The sequence below is a fragment of the Artemia franciscana genome, chromosome 5, assembly GCF_032884065.1.
Source record: "Artemia franciscana chromosome 5, ASM3288406v1, whole genome shotgun sequence".
NCBI classification, from domain to species: Eukaryota; Metazoa; Arthropoda; class Branchiopoda; order Anostraca; family Artemiidae; genus Artemia; species Artemia franciscana.
Window position 1 is genome coordinate 24,654,475 of NC_088867.1, and position 26,980 is coordinate 24,681,454.

Consider the following 26,980-nt stretch of genomic DNA (forward strand, 5'->3'; position numbering starts at 1 on the left):
AGTCTCTGTTTATGTGACATCCTATGTTTTTAAAACAAAAAATATTTCGATTCTGGCTTATGATCAAACGCCATGTGGAAAATATGTTTCTGCAATATTTTGGTTTGTACAGAGCCAAAAGAGATAGAGCTTCTACGTATTTAGAAGTTGGGGCGGGGATATATTGGGCTTGAGTCCCATGGCCCTTTGATCCATGTATTAATAAGTGGAAATATTCTTAAAACCCGAAGTTGATGGGAATCAGCCATAGTATCTTAAATATTTCCTTATCGTGTTTTATTTGGTCAGTCATGTGATCAAGACCTCTGCCCAATTGATCTCTCAAAATTCGTGACTCGCATGGAGTGACATATCAATATACTTTAGAAATTGGAGAGGCCATGTAATCTTGTTGACCAAAACATTTGTCGAATTCTTTTTTCAACTGAAGCCTTTGTTGCAAAATGAGCAATTAGCATTTGGGCATTTATCGAGGGCGTGACTTACTTGATTTAAGTTTCCTGGCTCTGCTCGGCATAGAGAGTGACGTCTGCCTCATCCATTCACTTCGGTCCATGGCAAGCGTCTGCTCTTCTCTCGGTCCGATGTTTTCCATTGCCAGGAACGCGCGACAGGCTGTCAGACCATTGTTTCTTCGCTCGGCCACGATATCGCTTCCAACCGGATTTCGCTGGGTCAAAGTCAAAGAACGTCTTTGTGAATAAGTGCAGGCAAAATCGTAATTTTAGCCCTATACTTATATATATATATAACTTCAAAAATCTTGAATGGAAACTCTAAGGATAATAAAAAATTCCATAAAAATATTTTTAGTATATCTTAATATGGGACAGCCATCTGATCGCTCAAGAACAGTTCGTAAATGGTTTCTGAATAATCACAAATCAAAAAAAGTGTGGCAATATCCGTATGTTTGAAGTTGGGAATGGGGTGAAGAGGAGTAAAGGCGTGTCGGGCCCCTGTTCTCTGTAATTTAATTGACTAAAATTGTCGCATCACCCTAACTCCAATAAAGTATAATTTTCCACCCTCCTATTAAAATGTATCTATGAAGCCTCTATTTTAAATGGAATGTCTGTATTGCTGTTGCCCTCACCCCTCGGGATGCATTCAAGATCCCCTTATTTGTCGCTTACAAATATGTTGTTTCATATCTATTTAGGGAGTGGTGGCTGTTTTTAATTGTATGTGTTACAATTTGAATACGAAGCAAATTTGAACATCGTTCTTGACGTTCTTAATTTTGAAGTTTTTGAATTAATTTTTTTTACACCTACTAATTACGATATTATCATATTTACCAAAAAATATTACCAGTTTTTTGCTTGACCATCTCTGTCAGCTAAATGATAATTTATCTAATTTGTTCCAAATATTATAAAGTTTGATGTTTCAGGAGCAAAAGTAGGTTCAGTTTTATGATGAATATTTTTTATGGCACTTGGTATTAACCAAGTGACATATAGCAATCGCAAATTCTGTCGGTCTCTCGGTCTGTCCGTCTGTCTGTCGGTCCCGGCTTTGCTACTTTAGGCACTTCCAGGTAAGCTAGGACGATGAAATTTGGCAAGCGTATCAGGAACCGGACTAGATTAAATTAGAAATAGTCGTTTTCCCGATTTGACCATCTGGGGGGGGGGGGTAATTCGGAAAAAATAGAAAATATGAAGTATTTTTAACTTATGAGCGGGTGATGGGATCTTAATGAAATTTGATGTTTGGAATGATATTGTGTCTCAGAGCTTTTATTTTAAATCCCGACCGGATCTGATGACATTGGGGGGAGCTGGAGCGGTAAACCTAAAATCTTGGTAAACACTTAGAGTGGAGGGATCGGGATGAAACTTGATTGGAAAGATAAGCACAAGTCCCAGATACATGACTGACATAATCGGAACGGATCCGCTCTCTTTGGGGTAGTTGGGGGAGAGGGGTAATTCTGAAAAATTAGAAAAAACGAGGTATTTTTTAACTTACGAACGGGTGATCGGATCTCAATGAAATTTGATGTTAAGAAGGATATCGTGTCTTAGAGCTCTTATTTTAAATCCCGACCGGATCTGGTGAGATTGGGGCGGGATTTGGGAGGGAGAAACATAAAACTTGGAAAACACTTAGAGTGGAGGGATCGGGATGAAACTTGGCGGGAAAAATAAACACAAGTCCTAGATACATGATTTACATAAACGGAACGGATCCGCTCTCTTTGGGGTAGTTGGGGGGTTATTTCTGAAAAATTAGAAAAACTGAGGCATTTTTAACTTACGAACGGGTGATCGGATCTCAATGAAATTTGATATGAGAAGGATATCGTGTCTCAGAGCTCTTATTTTAAATCCCCACCGGATCTGGTGACATTGGGGGGGGAGTTGGGAGGGGGAAACCTAAAACTTGGAAAACACTTAGAGTGGAGGGATCGGGATGAAACTTGGTGGGAAAAATAAGCATAAGTCCTAGATACATGATTTACATAACCGGAACAGATCCGTTTTCTTTGGGGTAGTTGGGGGAGGGGTTAATTCTGAAAAATTAGAAAAAATTAGGTATTTTTAACTTACGAACAGGTGATCGGATCTCAATGAAATTTGATATTTAGAAGGATATCGTGTCTCAAAGCTCTTATTTTAAATCCTGACCGGATCTGGTGGCATTGGGGGAAGTTTGGGGGGGAACCTAAAATTATGGAAAACGCTTAGATTGGAGGGATCGGGATGAAACTTGATGGGAAAAATAAGCAGAAGTCTTACATACGTGATTTATATAATTGGAACGGATCCGCTCCATTGGGGGGGGGGGTTAATTCTGAAAAGTAAGAAAAAACTACGTATTTTTAACTTACGAAGGAGTGATCGGATCTTCATGAAACTTTATATTTAGAAGGACCTCATAACTCAGATCTCTTATTTTAAATCTCAACCGGATCAAGCGTAATTGGGGGGGGGGGCAGTTGGGGGGACCGGAAATCTTAGAAAATACTTAAAGCGGTGAGATCAGGATGAAACTGGATGGGAAGAATAGAGACCTGTCTAAGATACGTGACTGACATAACCGGACCGGATCTGCTCTCTTTGGTGGAATTGGGGAGGGGGGGGGGTAATTTTGAAAATTGAGGTATTTGTAACTTACGAAAGGGTGACCAGATCTAAATGAAATTTGATATATAGAAGGATCTTGTGCTTTAAAGTTATAATTTTAAATTCCGACCAGATCCTGTGACATTGGGGGGAGTTGGAGGGGGAAACTGGAATTCTTGGAAAACGTGAAAATTGGGGTATTTTTATCTTACGAATAGATGATCGGATCTTAATGAAATTTGATTTTTAGAAGGAATTCATGTCTCAGAGCTCTTATTTCAAATCTCGAGCAGATCTTTTTACATTGGGGGGAGTTGGAGGGGAAAATCTTCGAAAAACACGGAGTGGAGGAATCGGGATGAAGCTTGGTGGATAGAATAAACAAATGGCCTTCATACGTGATTGACAGAATCGTACTGGATACGCTCTCTTTGGAGGAGTTGGGGGAGGGGTTCAATGATTTGGTGAGTTTGGTGCTTCTGGATGTGCTAGGACGATGAAAATTGGTAGGCGTGTGAGGGAGCTGCACAATTTGACTTGATAAAGTCGTTTTCCCAGATTCGACCATCTGGGGTGGCTAAAAGGAGAGGATAAATTAGAAAAAAATAGGTATTTATAACTTACGAGTGGGTGATCGGATCTTAATGAATTTTGATATTTAGAAGGAGATCGTGACTCAGAGCTCTTATTTTAAATCCTGACCGGCATTAAGCCTCTTATTTTCCTTTTTAAATCAATCTATTGATTCATAGAATTTTGTTAGAGCTCATACCATATGATCTGTCTGCTCTTAGCTCTTCTCGCCTCGTCACAAGTGCCATATGAGTTCTTAGCTCTTGTTTTTTATCAGCATTATCAAAGAGATTTGTCTCTTTGTTAATGCTTTTATCGCTATTCGAAAACATTCAACACTTTCACTCTAAATGCCTTGCGTAATACACTTTATATATATATATATATATATATATATATATATATATATATATATATATATATATATATATATATGTATATATATATATAAATATATATATATATATATATATATATATATATATATATATATATATATATATATATATATATATATATATATATATATACTACTACTACTAATAACTCACTGCAGCACCAAGCCGCCTGAGGCCAACACAGCTACGCACGCTCCTCCTCCAACCTAATCTATTTAAAGCCTCCCTCTTTACAGCCTCCCAGGAAGTTCCCATTTCCTTTAAATCCTTATTTATGACATCCTCCCAACCCAGACAAGGACGACCTGCTTTCCGTGTAGCCCCAGACGGTTGGCCAAAAAGGACAATCTTCGGTAATCTGTCATCCTTCATCCGTAGAACGTGGCCTAGCCATCTCAACCTTTCTTTCATTATAGCCCCAGAAAGCGGGATTGAACCACACTTTTCGTACAACCTACTGTTTGAAATCCGGTCAGTCAGCCGGGTACCCAGAACAATCCGTAGGCAATTTATCTGGAAAACATCTAGTAAATTTTCATCTGCTTTTCGGAGTGTCCATGCTTCAGAGCCATATTTGACCACTGTCATCACTGTAGCTTCCAATATTCTAATCTTGGTTTGTAGGCTTATCTTTCTATTCTTCCAAACTTTTTTTAACTGTGAAAAAACACCCTGAGCTTTAGCTATTCTACTTTTAACATCTTCACTGCTCCCACCATCTTTACTAATAATACTACCAAGGTAACTGAAGCTCCCAACCTGATCAATCTTTTCGTTACCTAAGGTCACCTGTTCATCTTCACTTATTCCTAACCTTAGTGACTAGTCTTCTTAACATTAATTTTCAAGCCTATTTTAGCACCCTGAACTCGTAAAACCTCTAAAAATTCATTCATTTTGCTCACACTTTCATCTAATATGCTTAAATCATCAGCATAATCTAAGTCCAGGAGCGTTCTTCCTCCCCATTTGATTCCATGGTCTCCAATTGCCTTTCCTGTGCTCCTTAAGACGAAGTCCATCAAAATGATCCATATAAAGGGGGATAGAACACAACCCTGCTTAACTCCTGATTTAATACAAAACCAGTTGCTAACCTCATTTCCTACCTTAACCGCAGCAGTATTATTCTCGTACATAGCGCAAATCACTTTAATGTATTTTTCTGGTATACCATATAACGATAAGACCTTTGTTAACGCTGTTCTATCAACAGAATCGAAAGCTTGCTCATAATCGATAAAACTAAGGACCAAAGGTGTTTGACAACGAAGGGACTTCTCAATTATTAACCTAAGAGTGAAAACATGGTCGACACATCCTCTACCTTTTCTAAAACCGTATTGTTCTTCCCTTAAAACTTTGTCTACAGCATGTCTCAGTCTAAAAAGTATCATATTACTCAGTAATTTGCTACCTACAGAGACCAGACTAATGCCTCGATAATTCCGACATTCACTCTTGTCACCTTTCTTATACAGTGGTTTAATTAAGGTTTTCCTAAAATCATTGGGTACTTCCCCTTTTTCAAAAATCATGTTCATAATCTTCAGTAGCTTATTCCTAACCTCAGAGCCACCATATTTAAGGAACTCATTAATCATACTATCAGCACCTGGGGCCTTATTATTTTTTAATCCTTCTAGTACTGTCGCTAATTCTTCCTCACTAAACAAATCTTCCTTCACATCCAAGGTATCACAAACTTTTTCATTTTCATCTATATCTTTTCCTGCAACTGTATCTCGGTTTAGCACATTCTCAAAATGTTCCACCCATCTTTCTTTAACTTTTTCCTTATCACTAATTGTGGCCCCATTTCTATCTTTAACTGGGACTAGTCCGGATCGGCTACTCCCTTTCAATTTATTAACATGCCAGTATAATATTTTACTATTATGTCGTCTAGCCGCATCTTCCAGATCCTCAGCAATTTTATCCATCGCCTCCATTTCACATCTCCTTAGTTCATATTTTAATGCTTTCTCCACTTTCTTTACATTCCTTTTGTTTTTATACGACCTATCGCTCAGATAATTCTTATACAAACCCCTTCTACTCTCTATTAAACCTAAAGCTTTTTCACTAATATTCCTAGTTGCTGTCTTAGCACTCTTCCCTAGGACACCATCAGCAACTTCACAAATTGTTTTTCTGAAATTATTCCATCCATCTTCCACATTGTCAAATTTTAAACCCTCAAGTTTAGTACTCAACTGTTCCTGGAATTTTTTTCTCAAATTTTCATCCTGAAGTCTACCAACATCATAACTTTCCGGGAGGGAGTTACTCTTCCGAAATTTCAGCTTTAAATTAACCTTAGACACTACTAGATGGTGATTTTTACTTTTAACATCAATAACGGCACTCCTATACACCCTAGTATCTTGTATTGATCCTGCTAGTCTTCTGTTTACAATAACATAATCAATAAGGTTTGCTGTCTTACCATCACGTGAATACCATGTCAACTTATGGGCCATTTTGTGACCAAACACCGTATTGGTTATAACTAGGTTGTTATACCTACAAAATTGCAAAAGCCTATAGCCATTACTGTTTTCTTTTCCTACACCAAAATTACCTAGGCTAGGATACCATCTATCCCTATTTCTACCAACCTGGGCATTAAAATCTCCTAGCAAAAACACCATATTTCTACCTGGTACCCTGTCTATTTGCTCCTGTAACTGTAAGTAAACTCATCTGAGTCACTAGTATCTCCATCAGTTGGTTCAATGGGGGCATATACTACTATAACTGATACCCTAAACTTTTTAGTCATAAAATGAGCAATTAGTATTCTATTATTAATACCTTCCCAGCCTAAACAAGACTTAGCAGCTTCCTTATTCATCATGAGCCCTACTCCCTGTCTATGTACCCCATCCTTCCTTCCTGAGTAAACAAATTCTATGTCACCTAATTTCATGCTTCCTTAAGTGTTCCCTAATCCATGGACAAGCTCTGCTGCTCGCGTGGATAATTTATTATGCCGTATATTCTATTTAAACAAAGGATTTCACAACAACAGAAACAAACGGCATATTGAACTACTTTTCTTTTAGGTGTTACCGTTGGTTTCATATTAACTTTCACGAACTATTCTTTTTTTACAAGCCTCTTTGTTTTCTTTGTTACTTCCTCCAAGGCTACAAAATTTCGGGCCGAAAAAAAGAAGACCATTGAACATGAATTTATTGAAGGTAAGTCTTACTAATCAATTGTGTTTCCACTCTTGATTATTTACTTCAGCTGGCGGGTTTTGGTACCTCTCATGGTCAATAACTTGTAACTGTGATGTGTCAACTCTGTGATTTAACTGTATTACGATTTTAAAATTTTAAAAATCACGATTTTATAAGTTCTTAGTAGTTAACCAAGCTGTGTTAATTGCATGACAATGCAATTAATGCATTCTTTATATGCTTTTGTATATAAATCGGTGTTTATTTGGTTCTAGATATTTAGGGATATTTTTGAATTTTGTCATTCTTTTTCACCAGGTAAGACTTACTATATTCTTTCTCTTTTTTACACGATGACAATCATCATGCATGTGCCTTATCGGGTATATACACTTAAGTTTATCGAAGGGTCGGGGGTGAATTGGGTAAATAATCCAAAAGCGATAAATTAAATGCAAGCTTCAAGAATGCTATTTGGTATTTTGGGGGCATGTGAACCGAAACCACTGGGTACTTGCATAACCTTCGTTGGATTCTATCATTTCCTTAAAGAACACTCAACTTCTGTAACGATTGTAACTATTGCGTCTGTAACGGTGATGATTGTATATGTACAATCACCACCGGTGAAGCGTAAAAGAGTAAAAGAAAAGAGTAAAAACTTTAAGTAATCTCTGAAATGCACGACGCGGCAGTTTAAAATGTACCTCCGACCTTGGTTTACAACTTTACCATTTGCCAAAGAAATTGTTTTGAGATTTCTCTGTCATAAAAGGAATTTTAGTACACTCAGTTGGTACTACAGCCCTTTAGTTGTTCTTGTCAGTAGACACGGGCGCAGTGGGAGGGGGGTTGGCTTCGAATATGTACAATTCCACGCAGGAGGGAATAGAACTCTCGAGATTTTCCCAATAACCTCTTATGTTTACTATATAAACTTTTACATGTTGTGCCTTTTTAATATCTCTCCCCCTATTCCCTCGTAAATTTGGCCTTCTCTAATAATTAATCCTTTGAACGTGCCTGTCTTTCACTATTATATTTTTTGTTTGTATACTCGCCAAATGGCACTTTTCATATAAATTACTTCATAAAATTTCATTGATATAAGCTATAAAAAGCTGTAAAATTATGTTTCGCTTAGACGAGTCTTTCTCCTTCTCATTCTGCCGTTTTGACGATGTATTTTTCTACAAATTGGAATAAACAAAAGCAGTCTAAGAAATATAATAATAGATTCTATTTCAACTAGTTTCCTTGAAATGAAAATTGAAATTGCTAGGAGAAATCGACTATCAAATTTTACTGTCAAATGAATATAAAATAAAAATCGATTAAGTCACATTAAGAATGTATAAACGGAACGGTGAAATGAAGACTTCATTTAAATCCATAGTGCGCCTTCTAATTTGAGTATTTTTTGGTCAAATTTATTGTACCAAAGGTTTCAATTTGAACATTATTAAAGAAATTTTTCTTTAAAATTGATAAAAAATGATTAATACAAGAATTATGCAGTGATATAGGATATGTATCAAACAATTAGTTTTTTTTGTAAGTCTCGCTGTTAGGACCAGGAAATTGACAAAATTTAGTATGGGATTGTAATTTCCGAACGTATTACTCAATAATAAACAGTTTCACTAGAAAATAAAGGAGATAATCGGTCTGTATAGACAATGGCACCTTATAGCTAGTGTGATGGTTTGTTTGTGTCTGTTTTTTTCATGATCGTTAGGCACCACTGACTCCTAGCCGTCTCATTTGACTTGGATGTGATTTGTTAGTGTATTTATGTTTATTGCATTTGTGCATGTTAGTTGTACCTAACGTTTAGCCAAATATTCAAGCTTTGCCTCTATTTTGGTATCTATTAGTGATCTGTGCTTAACTTGGTCACATGAAAATAACTTTTTTTATCTATTTAATAACAAAAACAGAAAGTAACAACAGGTTCACAGCTGTGGTGAAGTATTTATATCCTTCTGTGCTAAAAAAAAAAAAAAAAAAAAAAAAAAAAAAAAAAAAAAAAAAAAAAAAAAAAAAAAAAAAAAAATTACGATGGCATGTAATATCAAAAGTTTAATTTTCTTTTGATTATAAAAAATGCTCACATTTGACTTTTTTAATGTGGAACTTCTTTTTCTGAGGCAGGGAAAAAATTAGCGAAGGTGTACCTCCTTCTTCTAAAGTGAATTTTTGGAAGCAGTTCCTTGGACCTCATTGCTATAAATCAGTGGTTCTCGAGCTGGTCACAGAGTAGAAACTGGAGAAAATAATTTCATCCCTCAAGAATTCTTAGCCAATTTCGATCAAATTTCTGCTAAAGTCTTCAAATTCATTCTTCCATCACTTTTAAAGCCACTGTGTCATTTTGTTGCCAAGTCATTCCAATTAGGAGCATTGCCCCAGCGACTCAAGTTGGCACCAGTGATATTTCTTCAAAGGAGGTTACCGTGAGGATCCAGGGTATTACAAGCCAATCTCTCCTGTCCGTCTTTTCTGAAATATTTGAAAAACTAATTCTGAAGCGGTTAATGAGTTATCTCGCCGCTAAATATCTTCTTCCATATATTGTAATTTGGATTTCTTGCAATATTCAACGGAACGTGTGTGCAATAGGCTTTTTCAATTCATGCGACAGTCATTGGATTCTAATCTCATACCGGCAGCCATTTTCTTTGATGCGAGGAAAGCTTTCGACACTCTGATCCACAAGGCCCTTATCGATAAGCTGCGTCATCGCAGAGGTCATGGGGACCAATTGTAATGGTTTTCTTCATACCTCACTGGCCGATCTATCGCTGCTGAAGCTTTGGACGACCAAGTTCCAGTTGCTTATGGCGTGCCTCAAGGCTCAATTCTTGGACCTTCACTATTCCTTATTGATGATTTTACGTCAATATTTATGTTGGCTCTACCACCCCAACGCCAAATCTCTGCAGCGGATTATGTCAAAACTCTTATTCTCAAATCGCACCAATAGGTGCATTCAACAAGTATAAAGAAATAATCGCATTCGCTGATGAGCGTATGTTCGGTGCATCGGCTGTAGATGAACAATCCCTTACACTAAAGTTACAAGCAGTGACCGAGGAAATTTATCATTGGTTGGCAGTAATCTTTTAGCTCTGCATGTAAATAAGTCGTTTCCGCTTAATATTTCCTGTGTATGTAAGAGTTTGTCCTACAGTAGTGGAGCTTCCCACTTCAAGAGGTTCTGTATGCCACCCACCTGGTCGATATGTGCGATTTCTTGTACTTCTTCTGGATGAAAATCTAACGTTCAAGCAGTATATTCAGATAATAAGCTTCAATGTTTCAAGAAGACGGGGAATCATACGGAAATCTTTGCATATTTTTCCTTTTTCTATTCTCCGTCTTTTATGCTTCTCTCTTATTTATCGCTATCTATAGTAAAGTCTATTTGGATCGATGTTTATTTTGCTATCTTTACTTTCGTTCATCTGTGATCTTCAGCTGAAAGCAGCAAAAGTCTCCTAGTCCACCATACATGATCCTATCCATCTTTTAAAGCTGAATGGTTTTCCAGTATTTCAACAGAGATCTCCATGTTTTTTCTGGCATGTTTCAACGTGTGAGTGAAGTTAACCCATATACAGTTCGAAATAAGCAGGATGTACTGATTGCTTCCACCCCCTCAGCGCGCTCAGGCTTTGATCTTGCTATTATTTTGGGGTGTGCCTGGAACTCTTTTCCTTTTGGGTTTCGGGACTACCATAACCTTTGGTTTCTTAAAAAAAAACGTAAAAAAAAAAATTTGTTGGAGAAGAAAACCTGCAAATTAAAATATTTAAAGAAAGCAGTATAAAAAAGAACAATTAACGAAGTGGAGTTTGTTTAATATATTTTAATAAATTAGTGTTGGTTTTTGATGTTGTTGATGAAAAGAGATTTGTTGATAAAGAAGGGTGATGTTGAAATCGGTTGTCTTCGTGTGAGCATTGGGTGGTGGACTTGTTATTTTTTTTTTTTTTTTTTTTTTTTTTTGTCTAGGCCCAATTAAGTACAAATTATTAAAACATAGGGTTGACTTTGTGTTGTTTCCCCAGTTAATGGGTGAAATCCCTTTCGGGTTTTTTTGGAATCTAGAGTTTTTGATATTTAAAGAATAAAAGAACTTGAATTTAATTTTATTTTTAACTTGGATTTTATCAGTTCAAACAATTGGTTTAGGATTTCGCCTATTATTGGTTTCTGGATCTAAATATGAAAATCTGGTTCAGAATTATCTTTATTGTATTTTCTTTTCTTTTTTTTTTGCAGGTGGCCAAAGAAATTGGATTCAAGTTTTGTGCAACAGTGTTGTTGCTGCGCAGCTTTCCCTTTTTTATCTACTAGATAGTGGCCCACAAGAACAACCCATAGATTTTAATATTTCTTTTACTTCGTCATGGCTCGGAATGGGTGTTCTTGGTAGGTCTATCCTTCATGATGCTTGTTTTTACTGTTATTACATTATTTCTGGTTAATATTCATTGACAAAATTCCGTGCAATTGCACATTTCTTAGTTACTTAATAGTTAAAAAGTTCCAAAGTATACTTTAACATAGTTAAATTCTCCAGACACCAGAATCAATTTGGAACATCAACAAGAACTTCCTACCGATTTGAACTTGGGTTGTCGCACGCTTGTTTGAATAAGTCCGACTATCCTGTCTGGTAGAAAAGCTGTCATGAAATCTGTGAATGGAGACACTGTTCTGGTGTTTTATTATATTTTCAAGGATTTGTCTTAAGACGAACAGCTGGTTAAATGTTATCATGCCTGGTCGGAATCCCGCTTTATTGGGTCTTGTCTCCACGTTGTGTTGGACACAAAAGAGATTGTGTAAGCGAGTATTTCAGCAGCAATGCAGATTAGGGAGATCCTATGATAATTAACTCTCGCTAAAGCAGTTCTTCCTTTTTCCTGTGATTCAAATTTTGGTGTGGTTCAGTTTGTTCTGAATTTATAGTTTTGCGCACATATTTGTTATTAATATTTTTTCATTTTTCGAAAGTAGTTCTAAAACGGCCTCATCTCGATTTAGCATGAGTGTTCTGATTAGTTTATCTCATAGCATAGTCTTAATTCTCGTTTTGTCGTAAATTTGCCTAAATTAAGGGTAGTGTGTTACTTTTTGACCGGTACATTATTTCTCATCAGTTAAACAGAACATGTCTCCCAAAGTAAATAGAGCCAATAAAAAGGGGATGCAACCTAGCATATGAGTATTTCATCATTATATGAAACAAGATGAAACATGCCTTATTGTTTCAGTTTGCTACAAATTCTGTAAGTATCCTAATTCAAATCTAACTTTGTGTCCCAGTTAATATACAACTGGATTTTCCTATGCAGAAACGTCTAAAGTATGTATGTATAGAAAATAGATAGATCTGACGCTTAAAAAAGGAATTGCGGTAGATTGTACCGGTGGCATTTTTTTTCTTTTTAAAATGGTTCGGTAGAACTACATGAAAACACTAAGTGAGAATATAATGCTGGAAGTAATATAAAGGAAGTGCTATCATTTCATTTATAGCTTTTAAGCTATTGCTTCTCTTTCTAGTGATTATCAAATGCCTCTTTCCAAATCCTTGGATCTTTTGGCTTGTATCTTGTATTAAGGCTAATAATTGCTTAATGAAAACAAAATCAAAGACCCACCGAATGTTAATTTTTTCGATTTGAAATCTTAACTTATTAATAATCTGTATCTTGATAAGATATGCATACCGTTTGTTTCATATATCTTGTTTTGCGTTATTGGATGGAACATGGACAGGGAGTCTGATCCCCTCTACCATCGGCCCTAACAATCAATATGTTAATTTGCAATTATATTTTAAATTTTTTTTTAGGTCTGAACAAAGGTTGGAGAGAGTCAATGGCTTTTTAAAGAAGAGAGACACAAAGAAGAAGTTTTTTTTACCGATAATATAGTCGTATTTCAACCAGAAGTATTTAAAATAGAAGTGTTTAAACTTCAAATATAGTAACTAAACATGTAAACTGCTACGTGTTTTCAGTGATTCTTAAAAGTTTAGACATAAAAATGGATAAATGTTAAATGTTTTTTACCTAACTAAAACTTGGTCTTGCCTAAAAGGATTACTTTCCTAGCTAATTTTCATTTTCTTTTGAGGGATTGATGCTTTTTGTATGATTAAGTCCAATTATTTTATTAACCTGTAATACATCTTTTTCTAGGTGCATTTGCATGTGCCAATGGCGATACTTGGGCCTCTGAACTGGCAACTGTGCTTACCGAAAAGAAACCGGTTCTAATTACCACTGGTGAGACCGTGCCGAGAGGTATTTAATGCTTATATGCTAGTAAGACTTTCTATTGTTACAGATTCTGTAAAGGATTCATTTCATAATTTTTTATGTAGCATAAAACAAAGAAAAGCTTTGAAATAGTCAATAAAGCTGGATAATTATTTGAAAGCAACAATTTGTAGAGATTGGGTATCAACGGGAAATGGCATACAAAGTAGAAATTACTCAGATTATACAATCATGTAGGATTACTGAATTATGTTTATCCCTTCCATATTAAAAATATCATACCTGGGCTTTGCTGCTGAAACCTTCAAATTTGTTGCTTTTCTGCCCGTTCAATCCTTTCTAATCACTTATCATATTATTAATTATTTACGTGTTAGTTTTTAATTGTTACTACTAAGCACAAATTACTAATTATTTATCTTATTACTAGGTATTTAAATCACTTTCTAATCAACTTTTTTTTTTTACCACTTATCAAATTACCTGGCTCAATTTGTGTTTCGTTGAGAATATTGTCAACATCCATTGTAACGTTCAATCTTTAGCATAAAGAGTAGGGGTCTTAGGGAAGTGGTGGTAGCCCTACCCTCAATTCTCATATGCAAGATAATTTATATTGGTTTTAAGCTGAAACGTAGCTTTTATCTTAAATCTTTGCAGTTCTTTTCATTTAATTTCTATTGGTTTTTTATGCCGCCCCTGAAGCCCCATGGTTTATGCTGAAGTTCAGCTTTATCGTAACAGTACTTCAAAATGGTAATCTTCCTTAAAAAAGAGCTCCTTTAAAAATGAGTGTCTAAAAACTTACCAACCCCCCCCCCCCGAAAAAAAGGAAAAAATCCATAAAGTTTTGCACCTCTCAAAATATTTGAAATGTGAAGTTTCTACTTTTTTATGTGTCAAAAGTAAGTTTTTCAGTCATATTTTCCAGGCTTTTTTACGTTGAGTCACTTGAACAAATATTTTATTAATTGATTCCCCCGAGTCAGTCCTATCCCATATTCGAGAGGATGAACGACTCAAGTTCTGTATTAATGCAAAAACGAGCTAAATTTTGGTTCTGAGCAACAGACTCGACGCAAAAAATAGAGTATCTTGATTGATTTCTCTACAATAATTGCAATCTTTATCTCAACATAAAAGCTTATTTTTGGTGAAGATGCGGGGAGAGGTGTAGCTTGGGTTTTCAGTGTCCGGGTATAATGTTGGGTTCTCCCCCTCCCATTAATGCCACAATTTAATTAGATCGCAGTATGGACGAAAACAAACTCAATGTGGCGTCTCCTTAGAGGCTGGGGGCAGCCGTCCTCCTTGCCACCCTAGGTACGCCACAGGATACGGGTATGAATTTAATTTGTGTCTGGTGACAGAGTGATGGCATATGAGGTATTTTAGCAACAAAATATTTATTGCTAACACATTTCAAAGATTTATTTAAAGAAAGTATCATTGACAAAAATAGAAATTACTTTACACAAAGGATAAAAGTAATTATATATAATGGTTACAAAACAGAAATCCTTTTTATTGGCATTTAAAATGGGCCTTTCTATAGGCTTTAAAGGGTAAATTATGCTCTGGACTTGAGAAGGAATGGTGATTGTCATCACGTCTCATGTTGATTTTTGTTGGTTTTGAGTGTCACTCGGTTTTTTATTGTAATTTGTGTTCGTTTTGGATTTCATTTGTTTATTGATGGTGTTTTGTGGTAGTTTTACGCTTGGAAGCTTATTTGACTTTATTTCTGCTCATTATTGGCTTAAAAGAGCTCTTTACTTTTCTTTGAAAGACTCGTTTTGTGGGAACAAGTGTTTAAATTAATATGAATAATACAGTTATGCATTTATAATGTTTGAACACAATATTTGTTACGATGAAAGAAAACAAGAAAAACTATTTTACTTAAAAAAAATTGAAAAAAGCTCTTGTATTATTCAATAATTTCCTCTAGAAGGGGTAGGTGTCCAGAATGGCTCTAGCCTCATTGAAGATGAAAAAAAAAATCATGGAAATTTTCAGTCCAAATAATTGAAAATCTTTATCCACTCAGGAATTTTTTGAAAAAATGTAATGAGAAGAAATTGTACTAAACTACTGCTGGTCGAAACTGCCACCTGGATATTCAAGTTCTAATTAAATATTTAAATCGCAATCCTGTGTTTTAGTTTGTAAGTAAAAAAGATCTAATAAACTTTATAAATATTATTTCAGTAAATTTAATAAAACTTTCATTTAAAAACGATTAAAAATTAGATAAATACAAAATTTCTCCATTTTGCGTTTTAAAAAAAAATGTAAAGAGCCATTTGTTTAAGCCATTAAAACCTTAAACAAGCAGAAATACAATCAAATAATAATTCGAACTTAAAGCTACCAGAAGTATTTTATGGATGAATAAATGAAACCTAAAACAAGCTGAATTTCAAATGAATAATCAAGTCACACGTAAAATGAAGAGAAATTGCCGTTAATGAATAAATAAAACCTAAAACGAACAGAAACTGAAATGAATAACCAAATCGAAGCGAAGAAGACCAGAAATTACCACAAATAAAAATAACGCTGCTGATCCGTCAAACTCCCTAAAAGTTGGAGTATCTGTGATCTTCTCTGAAAACGATACAATTTTCGAACAGCTTTTTTTCTCTCTTTTTTTTTATATCAGTAATTTAAAAAAAAAATAAAAATATTAATCAAAGTTACATGAAAGAAATATACAATTTTCTAGAATAAACTCATTTACGACTTTTTCTTACTTTTAGTAATTTAAAAGGACGCTTTTTTTCAATAATTTTTGTTTGATTCCATTATATTCAGATATATTGAACATTAATGCCTAAATAAAAGTTTGAAATATCAGTTGGTTATGTTTGAAGCAATTTGTTCAGTGTTCATTGTCAATGATATGTGTTATGAGTAATACGGTTTTTTGCCGTAGTTTTCGAGCAAATGAGCTATTTTGTAAAAGCTGTGAGTAGATTTTAGGGGAAAAATAGTTTATTCTTGTAGTGAAAATCCAAGTAAATTTAACGCGTAAACAAACATTTCAGAAGCCAATCTTCCTAAGTTTACATTTTCTATTCTTGGAGGTGTTCGATTCAATTACTCGATTAAATCTTGAAACCCTGTACAGTAGCATAGATATTCTCTAAGAATCACGATTTATACAAAAATTTAAAAAAATTTTTCCCATCAGAATATAAATGATATTTACGGAAGCCAATTTGACAAGGTCTACTCTAAGATGCAGTAAAGAACATACTCCATACTCAAGAAAATAAACCGACGCCCAAAATTTTAAAAACTTATAACACTAGTTGATTTGTACACTAATATCAGAACCTGCAATCGACTTTTTTTTTAGTGTTCTCTGCTGCTTGTTTTGTGGTCTTAGTCAGGTTTTTCTCTGACTGTTCTAAATATTTATTACGAGGTTTTTTTTTCTTCACCTTCTATCTTTTTCTATCGACTGAGGTATCATTAATTTTACATGTTTTGTAAGACGTAGTTAGTTTCAAGAACTGGTGGTTTACTCTTCTCCATCCTCCTTTGTTTTTACTTTTTGTTGATTCTTATTTAAATTTGTGTCTATTATAGAAGAAAAGAGGCCACTTATCGAAGCTTTTCTACGTATTTTGTGTTTAAATTTTGGGCATATCGCCGCTGTTACGCCTTGGGTCGTATCTGGCAGCTTTATGCTATTGAGGGGTCCAAAAACTGTTTTCCAAGTTGCTCTCAAAGGAGCGTTCAGCAGGGTTATATAGATCGAGAAGATTAAAAGAGTGATCTAGCATACTATGCCCTGCTGTTTGTCTCTTTGAATATACTTCAGATAGTGATTTTCGGCAATTATTTTAAAAGTTTGAAAATATCAGATTCGACCTTTAGCTTTTAAGCGACGAAGTATGAGTTTTTCATTCAATTACACTTATAACTATATTTCAGGTACTAACGGTGGCGTGACTCTGATTGGTTTGTTTATCAGTGCAGCTGGTGGTGCAGCCATTGGTCTTGGCTATTATTTATCCGAGCTGGTCTTGATTGACGCTAGGGTGCTACTAAGTGCTCCTCCTCAATGGAGAATGGTAATGGTTGGGGCTATTGCCGGTTTCTTTGGAAGCCTTTTAGATTCTTTTCTTGGCGCAAAGTTCCAGTTCTCAGGTAAAGTTATTTGTAGAGATTGCAAACCCTTAACGGGATAAAAAGACTAGAAAATCGTGGATAAATGTCGAGCCTTGATAAATTTAGGCAGAATGTAAAATACGGTCGTGTCTGACGTTCTAATAACATGACTTCATGTCATGCTAACAATTTAGAATTCTTGCATCCCAGGGTTTAGAATTCTCAATGAAATATTCTGCTCACGTATCATTGATTAAGAGATATACAGGCATGTTATTTCTTTTGTTTCCGCTTTTCTCGTGTTCCAAGGAAGTAATCCCTTGTAACTGCTAACTGAAATGATAGATTAAATTCGTTGTGGCGTCAATTTATAGAAATTAGAGGGGAGGGGGTTGGCAAAAATGTATTTTTTCAAAGTTTGAGGTGGGGGCATTTTTTTTTAATTTTAGTGAAAGTACCAAAAGAGCGATGTTCCAATAAGATACTGAAAAAAGGTGTTTTCCAGAATCTTGGGGGGGGGATCTTATATTGTTACTATGACCCTCTTTTAATTGTCGCCAGTGACACTTTGATTGGCTTTAAGAAAATTATCTCGCTGCATGATTTGCTGACATGCATGGTCTTTAACCCACTCTTCCTGCTTTTACTAAGTTGAACTACGCACCAGTATGTCTTTAAATTCATTAATATATGCCTGTATCATCTGGTTACTACTCATTTCCTGGATGCTCATGTACGTGTAGACCCCAAAATATTTAAAATTGAGCGTTGGTACTTAAGGCTTTCTGGGAATGCTTATCTGATCGGAGTCTACTCCAAGGTATGAATGATCCACTTTCCATTTTAAGGCAATTTTAAAAATTAGCAAGATTTGTAGTCATAAATTTTGACGCTTATTCAAAATTAAAAAAAATTCGGTAAGTTGGATGTAATCGTGAAACGTGAAGTGGACTCAGTAAAAAGAATTAAAAATGTTTTTCATACATCGGTAAAAATTGTCCCTGGAAATTATATACACTTTTCAACGCCGCTCCCAGATAACATAATTTTTTTTTAGTTTTTCCTTTCACATAATTGGTCTTTTATGATATATCGAGTCGAACTGGTGGTCACAAAAGCTACAGAGGAGCTTTTTCGAACACAAGTTTATGCATGTAGTGTTACTGTAAAGGATCTAAACAGTTCTTACCTGAGACAAAGCGTCGTTCTCTCGGCCATTGTTTGCTGGAAAATGATATTTTTGTTCCGTAAAGAGGCAGACCAGCATCGGGTCAAAATTCCCGGACAACTGATCCATTAAAACTACCGAAAACCCTTACGTTTAATATCAAAATTTTAGTGAAAGCTGCCACTTAATGTGTTAACTGTTGATCGTCAACGAATCACAACAAAGAAAAAATTTGTGCCGTCATGTAACAAATTAAATTCTGAATCATTTGCTAAATATTATCTCTAGCTTCAAGACTTAAAATTTAGAATATAACTTATATAAAAAAAATTAAAGCGAACAGAAACTACTAGGAATTGAGTCATGGAACCTACGACAAATAGAAATTACAGCGAACAATAAGTCAAAGTCCAAGTGAACAGAAATGCTACAAAAAACTGCTGTGTCCCCTCTCTCCAAGCCCAAAAGAGGCTAGTATATAATTTACGCTTTACTGGAAACTGACTAGGTTGCAAAAATATATATATATATTTTTTCTTTTCGCCAATTGATTTTCGGCACATATCAAAGGAATGCAGGAAGAAAACAGAATAAAAAATTAGTTGCCTTCTAGATTTCTAGTACTAAAATGATGGCCAGAATTATACTTATATACTGAAGGTACAGCAAAAAAATTCGTTGAAGTTTAAGAACCTTTTCCTTTTTCATATACATATAATTTATGTTTCTATAGGTTCGTTTCTTCATACATAGCCATTTTATGTTATTCATACTGAGGAACCTATGCAGGCAAGTTTCAGGTATCAAATGTATTCTTCATTTCAGACAGAAAAATTTGTTTGTTTAATGTAATTTGGCTGCTTTTAATTTGCAGTGTCTTTGTATTCATTAATAACAATAACACTGGCTAATTATTTTTATTATTATAATAGTCAATATTTATTATTAACTGAGCTTCTTTGTTAGTTATCTTAAGAAAAGAAGGGGTAATCATGGGGCGAGCTTGTAATATTAAGTGTAAGAGTAGCTATGGTAGAAATGGTTGTGGAATGAAAAGTTATCGAGAATACTAGCTGTTGGTGTGGGACAGTGTATCTGCCAGTACAAAAAAATACCTAAATGGTTTGCTTGAACTAAGTATGTTTTTTGTCTGTTTTTAAGTCCACAATCTGACAAACAGTGTTAAAATTTTGAAATTATTCCCTTAACAAAAATTTTCTGATTGCCTAGACAAAATATAAAATACCCTTACCATTTGCTTCATTAAAATTTTAACCGTAGTTTCCTGCAAACAAAAGTACTTTTTGTACTTTTGTACTAATTTACGTACTTTTATTAATAATTTGTGAAATTCAAGCCGATTTTTAGCATTAATACTAACTAGGGAAAGGGGACTAGGTCTTTTGCATTTTTGAAAAAAGTCTAGCCAGAAGCATATTTTCCTAAGCAACAATTGCCTGTATTTTTTATCTTGAAACCTCGATCTTTATTTTGGTTCTAACTATTTGGATTTACTCCGGCTGTGAAGATAAGGCCTGATTGGATGTCAAAAGACCCCAATAACTTTTCTACAATAAAGAAGTTTTGAGCATTTGTAGTTTTAACCTATGGGATTGCATGGGAAATAATGGTAATTACCGTGTCTTAAACAGGGACAAATCGGAATGGTGGCTTTTAGTGCACAGATTACATCAAAAGGTAGATAACTTTATATACTTGCAGATTGGACCTTTTAATTTTGGACAATTAAAAAATAAAACAATAAGTATCAGTTTGAGAAAAAGTATCAATAAGCATTATTCTTTGTACTAATAAAAATGGGAAAAAGAAAGACCACACAAAACATAATATGTACCTGGTACCCAGTGCTTGTACCCGGTAACAGACTTCGTATTCTTCATTTCTGTAATGAGGATTTGAAGTGGAACCTAGTTCAGCAAAACTCTTTTCTTTGAGAAAAATTTTTATCCATGCTTTTTTTTTAAAAGATCTAGTGTTGACCTTGCTCCTGTTTCTAGAGTTTCTGGCCCTCTAACATTTTTTAACTAGGAAACGGTTTACAGGTAATTGTTAATGGTACTAAAAGGGTATTAAGGAGCATTGGTAGTTTTGAAGACCAATTGGTAGTTTTGAAGACCAATTGGTAGTTTTGAATTGCATTAACGCCCTTCCTTTTTCACGTAGAAAGCCGATTGTCTCCCAACGATATTTGTCTAAATTTGTCTGTAAACAAGTGATCGAAGTGCCATACCATCTCATAGCAGTCGGAATTATTCACTCGGCATCAAAGCTTGATTTTAATGTGTATTACGGGTAGTAGTAGTAGTTCAAATTCTCTACGTTGAGCTGAAGGCTCTGCAGTTCCACTTAAAAGGATCTGAGCTGGTTCATAGAAACCAGGTTGGTCTATCTCCTTGGATCTTTTGAAGGCTACGCAACACCCCAAGTTTTGGCTGCGCATCTCGATTACCTGCGGAAGACCAAATCGTGGTGCCACTGTTGACCTAAAGTGCAGGACAAAGCGTAGCTGCAAAGAAGAACTCCTTAGGTTTTGCCTGAAAGGAATTTCGAACTTCTCTGATTCACAGAAATACTGTGCCAAGTTCATAAAGCTGAAGAGAGTTCATACGGCCAACCACCGTCTAATCTCTCATTTAGTACATGGGGAGAACATTTTAAGGACACTATCTCTGATAAGAATTCTTCAATCAGTGCAAAATTGTCTGCTTGTGTTCATTCACTACTGCCCGCTGGATTCACGCAATCACATATCCCTGCTGTTGCAATTACAACCATCCAACAAGCTTTACTGTAGTTGAAACCCTCGTCATCACCCATCAGTTAAGGTCTCTGCTTCCAACACCTTGTTAAAATACCAAATGAACTTTATTCTCACCTCCAGTCAGTCTCTCAAGTGATTGTATGCCATAAAATCGTGCCAAATAGTTTTCTAGTTGGCCACGTAACGTTTGTGCTAAAGAGAGGTAAATCTGCAGATTTTTATGAATCATATAGGCCAATCACAGTTTCTTGTAATGTGAGAAAAGTGTTCGAGTATGTAATATTGTCCATTACCTCTGTTGAACATTGCGATGCAAACCAAATCGGTTTCTCGAAGGGTCTACATTGTCAACATGCCCATCGAATTCTGTCTAAGATCCATGTTGACGCGCAATCCAAGAATGATTGAATGTTCTTTTCTATAGTTGATATTTCGAAGGTTTTCGATTCTGTGAATGATCATCAAGTAATTTGCTCTTTGATTAAAGCGGGAATAAAAAAAAATTCATTGGTATTGTAATTCTATTGTTTTTGCTAAATGAGATTTGAGGCTGAGTACTCCGATTCAAATAAAAAGTAGGGAGCGTGCTATCATCCAGCATATTTAAGTCGGCTATCACTGATGTTCTTGACAGCCTTTTCCCCACTTTGTTTCTTAACGGTGAGGAGATAACATATCTTGCATATACTGACGGTGTATTGCTGATTAGTAAAGCGTGCGAAGCTCATCAATCGAATCTTGATAGGCTCTTCCATGACTTTTCTAGTATCGGTCTGTGATTTAATAGTTCGAAGTGTGAATTTTTAGCTTTTAACTGTAGCTATCCAGTTTCTCTTTCTATCGATACTTCTGCCATTTCTTCCTTTGATTAATTTATATATCTAGGAGCACAGTTCGCTTGTACGTTATTTCAGACAAGAGAGGCAATATGTTGTCAAATAGTGAAAAGTTTCCGATCTAGTTATGATTCTATTCTACCAAATTGGGATAAATTTCGCCGGAAAGATAATCTTGGAAAGATAATCTTGTCCTGTGTTGCGCCCCACGTTACCTGCTTTTCGGGAGTGCTCCTCCTCCTGACAGGAAGAGATGTGTCGCGTCTTAGAAAAAAAATACTTTAAGTTTTGTGAATATTTCCAATATTTTCCTTCTAGGCACAATAATTCGAAATTAATTCAGAATTTCCGTGTCCGGGATCTATTTCATCATTTAGATAGTATTGAGTTCCGCTCTAATCGTAAATCGATGTCAGCAAAGTCGCGTCTCATGCTTCTTTTGGTGAATAGTATTTCAAGTGATTTCTAATGTCTATTTTTTTCTGATTTCTTGCTTCTTCTTTTGTGTTTTTGTAAATAAAAAAATAAAAACGTGGAAAATGCTTCCCAATTTAGAACATGGGATCTCAAAGTCCGAACATAAGTCTAAATTATTGTTAGACTCTAACAAGGATTCAATCTAAGGTAATGGTTACGAAGCAGAATAACTTCTTCGCTTGGGCCCGGCGGCTTCGCCACCGGGCCCAAGCATGGCACGTGGCAGGCTTCTATATATGGATTCTCATTGTCCCTTGTGTTCTTACCAAAGACAGTGCTGGGTGTATATATATATATATATATATATATATATATATATATATATATATATATATATATATATATATATATATATATATATATATATATATATATATATATATATATATATATATATATATATATATATATATATATATATATATATATATATATATACATATATATATATATATTTATATTTATATGTATATATATGTGTATATATATATTTTTATATATATATATATATATATATATATATATATATATATATATATATATATATATATATATATATATATATATATATATATATATATATCATGAAAAGAGAAATCACCAATGCAACAGCACAAACACATAAAAAAAAGAAAAAAGAAAGAGAGACAGAAGGAGAAAAGGAAGACTGTTTTCCTAAATTAGTGATTACTATAGACCAGCACTTGACTGAGGCCTTAACCTTACTCATCCATACAATCACACAGGTCAAACAGCATAGCCATACACCATCAACCATAAAGAATAATCCATGGACAGGCTGCCATGTCGTCAATACGTATAAGTCGTCATTTACCAAACAATAGAAAAATAATAAAGACAAATAATTCAGAGGCAACAACCCAACACAAGGGCTCATCAGGAGAATACACTTGCCTATAGGGTTTCGCCACTTTAAATTCTCTACCCAGCCAAGTGTTGTGGCTACCACAGAATATCCATGGCATCCCCGTGTCAGGTATCACCCCCAAAATACATGCCTATGAAAAAAAAACAGCAAATGTAAAACAACCAAGTAACACCAAAACAAGCTTATCCTGTTAATATATCCTTCTTTTTAGCAATAATAGGTAAACTAAATATGATAAATTTTACCAAATCACAAATATTAACACATTGCAAAAAAAAACTGAATGAGCTAAACAATTATAGAATTCATCTTTACCATGTGGCTATTTTTTTAAAAAAAATCCGCTCTATTAGAAACACAATTCAAAATAAATGGCGCTGCATCATCATTTGTCGAACCTCCGAAATTAGTTGAAAATTTCTTTAAGTATTTCCAGATAATTCTTTTGATATTTATTTAAAAGTTCATTATAATGAAAACTAAATTTTTTAAATTGCCAAGTTAATTTATTTGCAGAAAAACCTCTTGATATCAATTTTTGCCTTAAGATTTTACATCTATTTTTAAAATCAATATATTTACTACAAATCCTTGCATAACGAAGTAACTGTGAGAAAAACGCCGAATACGTGATATTTGAGTGTATATTACTTTCAGGGAATGGGAAACTAATCACTTCAAAATCAAAATCACCCGTTTTATTATACATTTTAAAACTTAATTTATTATTATCACAAACATTAATATTTAAATCTAAGAAATGATCTTCATGACCAGCGCCATGACTAGGTTCAAGAGTAAGCTCTGATGGATATATATTTTTAGAAATATCAATGAAATCCTTACAATTTAAGACCAAAATATCATCTAAATATCTTTTATTATGACTAAACATGTTTATATATATATATATATATATATATATATATATATATATATATATATATATATATATATATATATATATATATATATATATATATATATATATATATATATATATATATATATATATATGTATATTTGGAAGTATTCCCGGATATCCATAGGATTTTCTTTGCAAAAGCCTATATTTGGGGGTAGTATATGGGCTTTCGTAGAAGAAAATAGAAAAAACTTATTAAAACTAAGATTACCCATGTGATTACAACTTTGATTACCAATCTATAGATTAGAATGTTTGTTTGTTTTTCTAAAAGAGCAGTATTTCTATAAAGTTACCATGCCTATTATAAAGCAAGCAACATCAGATAAATAAAAGAAAACTTAAGTTAAACACCAGGCCCTGTAAGAGTGGCATAGATGTTTATTTCTAAGTGTATAATACCATTTCTGAATGCTCAGAAGGTTTTCTTCAGTGATAGAGTTGTTATAAACTGTCATACCTGAGATAACAATCTAGCGTACTTCTATTTGTAATAGAAACAATACAAAATAAATAGAAAAAAAAAAACTTAAATTTAGCTGCAAGGTCTCTAGGGAGTGTGTTATATTTTGCTGTATTTTTACATTTCAAACAGTGCCTCTGCTTATGTAACAAATGGTATTTTTGCCGTTTAGATCAGAGAAGTATATATTTGAAGTAATCTAATTAATTCAATTGGTTGAATTTGGAATTGAAATATAATGCAATAACTAGTCCTCAGTGCCTTTTATATTTTAATATTTTTCTGTCAATTAATAAATATTGTTTGATAATTTGCTTTTTTTTTTGTCAGCTGTGTGGGCCTGTTCCACAAGTTGACTACAGATATTTCTTAGAAAAATATGCTTGATTGAATAATTGTTGCCAGTCATGGGCCTTTGATTCAGATGATTGAGATCTCATTTGAATTGGCTTCTAAAAAAGAGTTTAACTTTGTTTTTTTAAGGGAGGGGTAGTATTTCGAAGAGTTGATGCAATAAGTTATTGGAAAATGTAGGCACTGATCTAAAACTCAGAAAGTCTTCAAGTGCTCAATGTAACCACTTTCCTCCCTTTCAGGCTGTAAATTTTTACGAGCTTACGATTTTGCTTAATTTTCCCTATGTTTCAGATCGGAAAGTAAGCTTCATTTATTCCTTTTGTTTTTCTTCTTTTTTTTCCGACTTGTCTTCTTTTTTGATGTACAGAATATAGGTTGACGACTTTTTCGGAAATATTTTTATTTTAGGCGTACATTGTGAAACTGGAGCTGTAGTTGAAGAACCTGGGCCAAAAGTGAAACACATTTGCGGACGTCAAGTTCTAGACAACCATGCTATTAACCTTTTATCGTGTCTATTTACTGCTATACTAACCCCATCAATTGCTCAAGCTATAATTTAAGCTGATGTTGCTAATATATTTTTGAATCCGATTATTTATGCTGTTGACCAAAAGTAGAAAGTCTGAACATTATTAATTAAGCTGTTAATCAGAAGTCGGGAAAATATTTACTTATTGAATCGAATGAAGGATGCTAGAAACCATGTGCTTAGAGACTCGTACGAAATTTTCATAGGGAAATATAATTGAGTCAGTAAAAACAAGTCAGTGAAGAAGTTGGAAAATTGAAAAAAAAAACAACACCCTACATGTTTTGATTTTGCATCATTTTACGATGATCTTATGCAAATTTAGTGCTAAAAATAAGAATTTAGTGTCAATAACAAAAAAGATTTCTCTTTTCCAGCTTTTGATATTATTAAATAAGAAAAACAAGTTTTTTTTTTAACTGCAAGTAAGGAGCGACATTAAAACTTAAAACGAACAGAAATGATTCAGTATATGAAAGGGGTTGTCCCCTCCTCAACGCATCGCTCTTTACGCTAAAGTTTGACTCTTTCTCACAATTCTACTTTTTAAAACAATAAAAAACTTTGATGGTGAGATTCTATGACTTTTAGTGGGTGTTTCTCCCCAATGTTCTAAAATAAGACAAGTTTTCTCAGGCTCGTAACTTTTGATACGCAAGACTAAACTTAATGAAACTTATATATTTAAAATCAGCATTAAAATGCAATTCTTTTGATTTAACTATTGGTGTCAAAATTCCGTTTTTTAGAGTTTTGGTCATTATTGATCCGGGTCGCTCCTTACTACAGCTCGTTACCACGAACTGCTTGATTCCGATATTTTAGTTAAAATACCTTAGTACCTGTAAAGTTTAAGGGCAAAAATGTAAAAAAAAAGCCTCCTGAAAGGCTCATTTT

The 26,980-nt window shown here is 34.3% G+C and overlaps 1 protein-coding gene across 9 annotated transcripts in view; it reads left to right on the plus strand.

The window, feature by feature from the left end:
• The window catches only part of LOC136027144 (transmembrane protein 19-like), a 78,510-nt gene extending 52,365 nt beyond the window's left edge, over positions 1–26,145 (plus strand). For 7 of the 9 annotated variants that reach the window (XM_065704114.1, XM_065704119.1, XM_065704117.1 and 4 more), the window contains 5 exons: positions 7,114–7,251; positions 11,521–11,670; positions 13,452–13,556; positions 17,478–17,693; positions 25,960–26,145. In XM_065704114.1, the coding sequence (XP_065560186.1) occupies positions 7,114–7,251; positions 11,521–11,670; positions 13,452–13,556; positions 17,478–17,693; positions 25,960–26,114 (764 nt within the window). In that variant the 3' untranslated portion in view covers positions 26,115–26,145. The remainder of the gene's footprint in view (positions 1–7,113; positions 7,252–11,520; positions 11,671–13,451; positions 13,557–17,477; positions 17,694–25,959) is intronic. The other 2 variants (XM_065704122.1, XM_065704120.1) reach the window with 1 other exon arrangement.
• Positions 26,146–26,980: the final 835 nt, after the last annotated feature.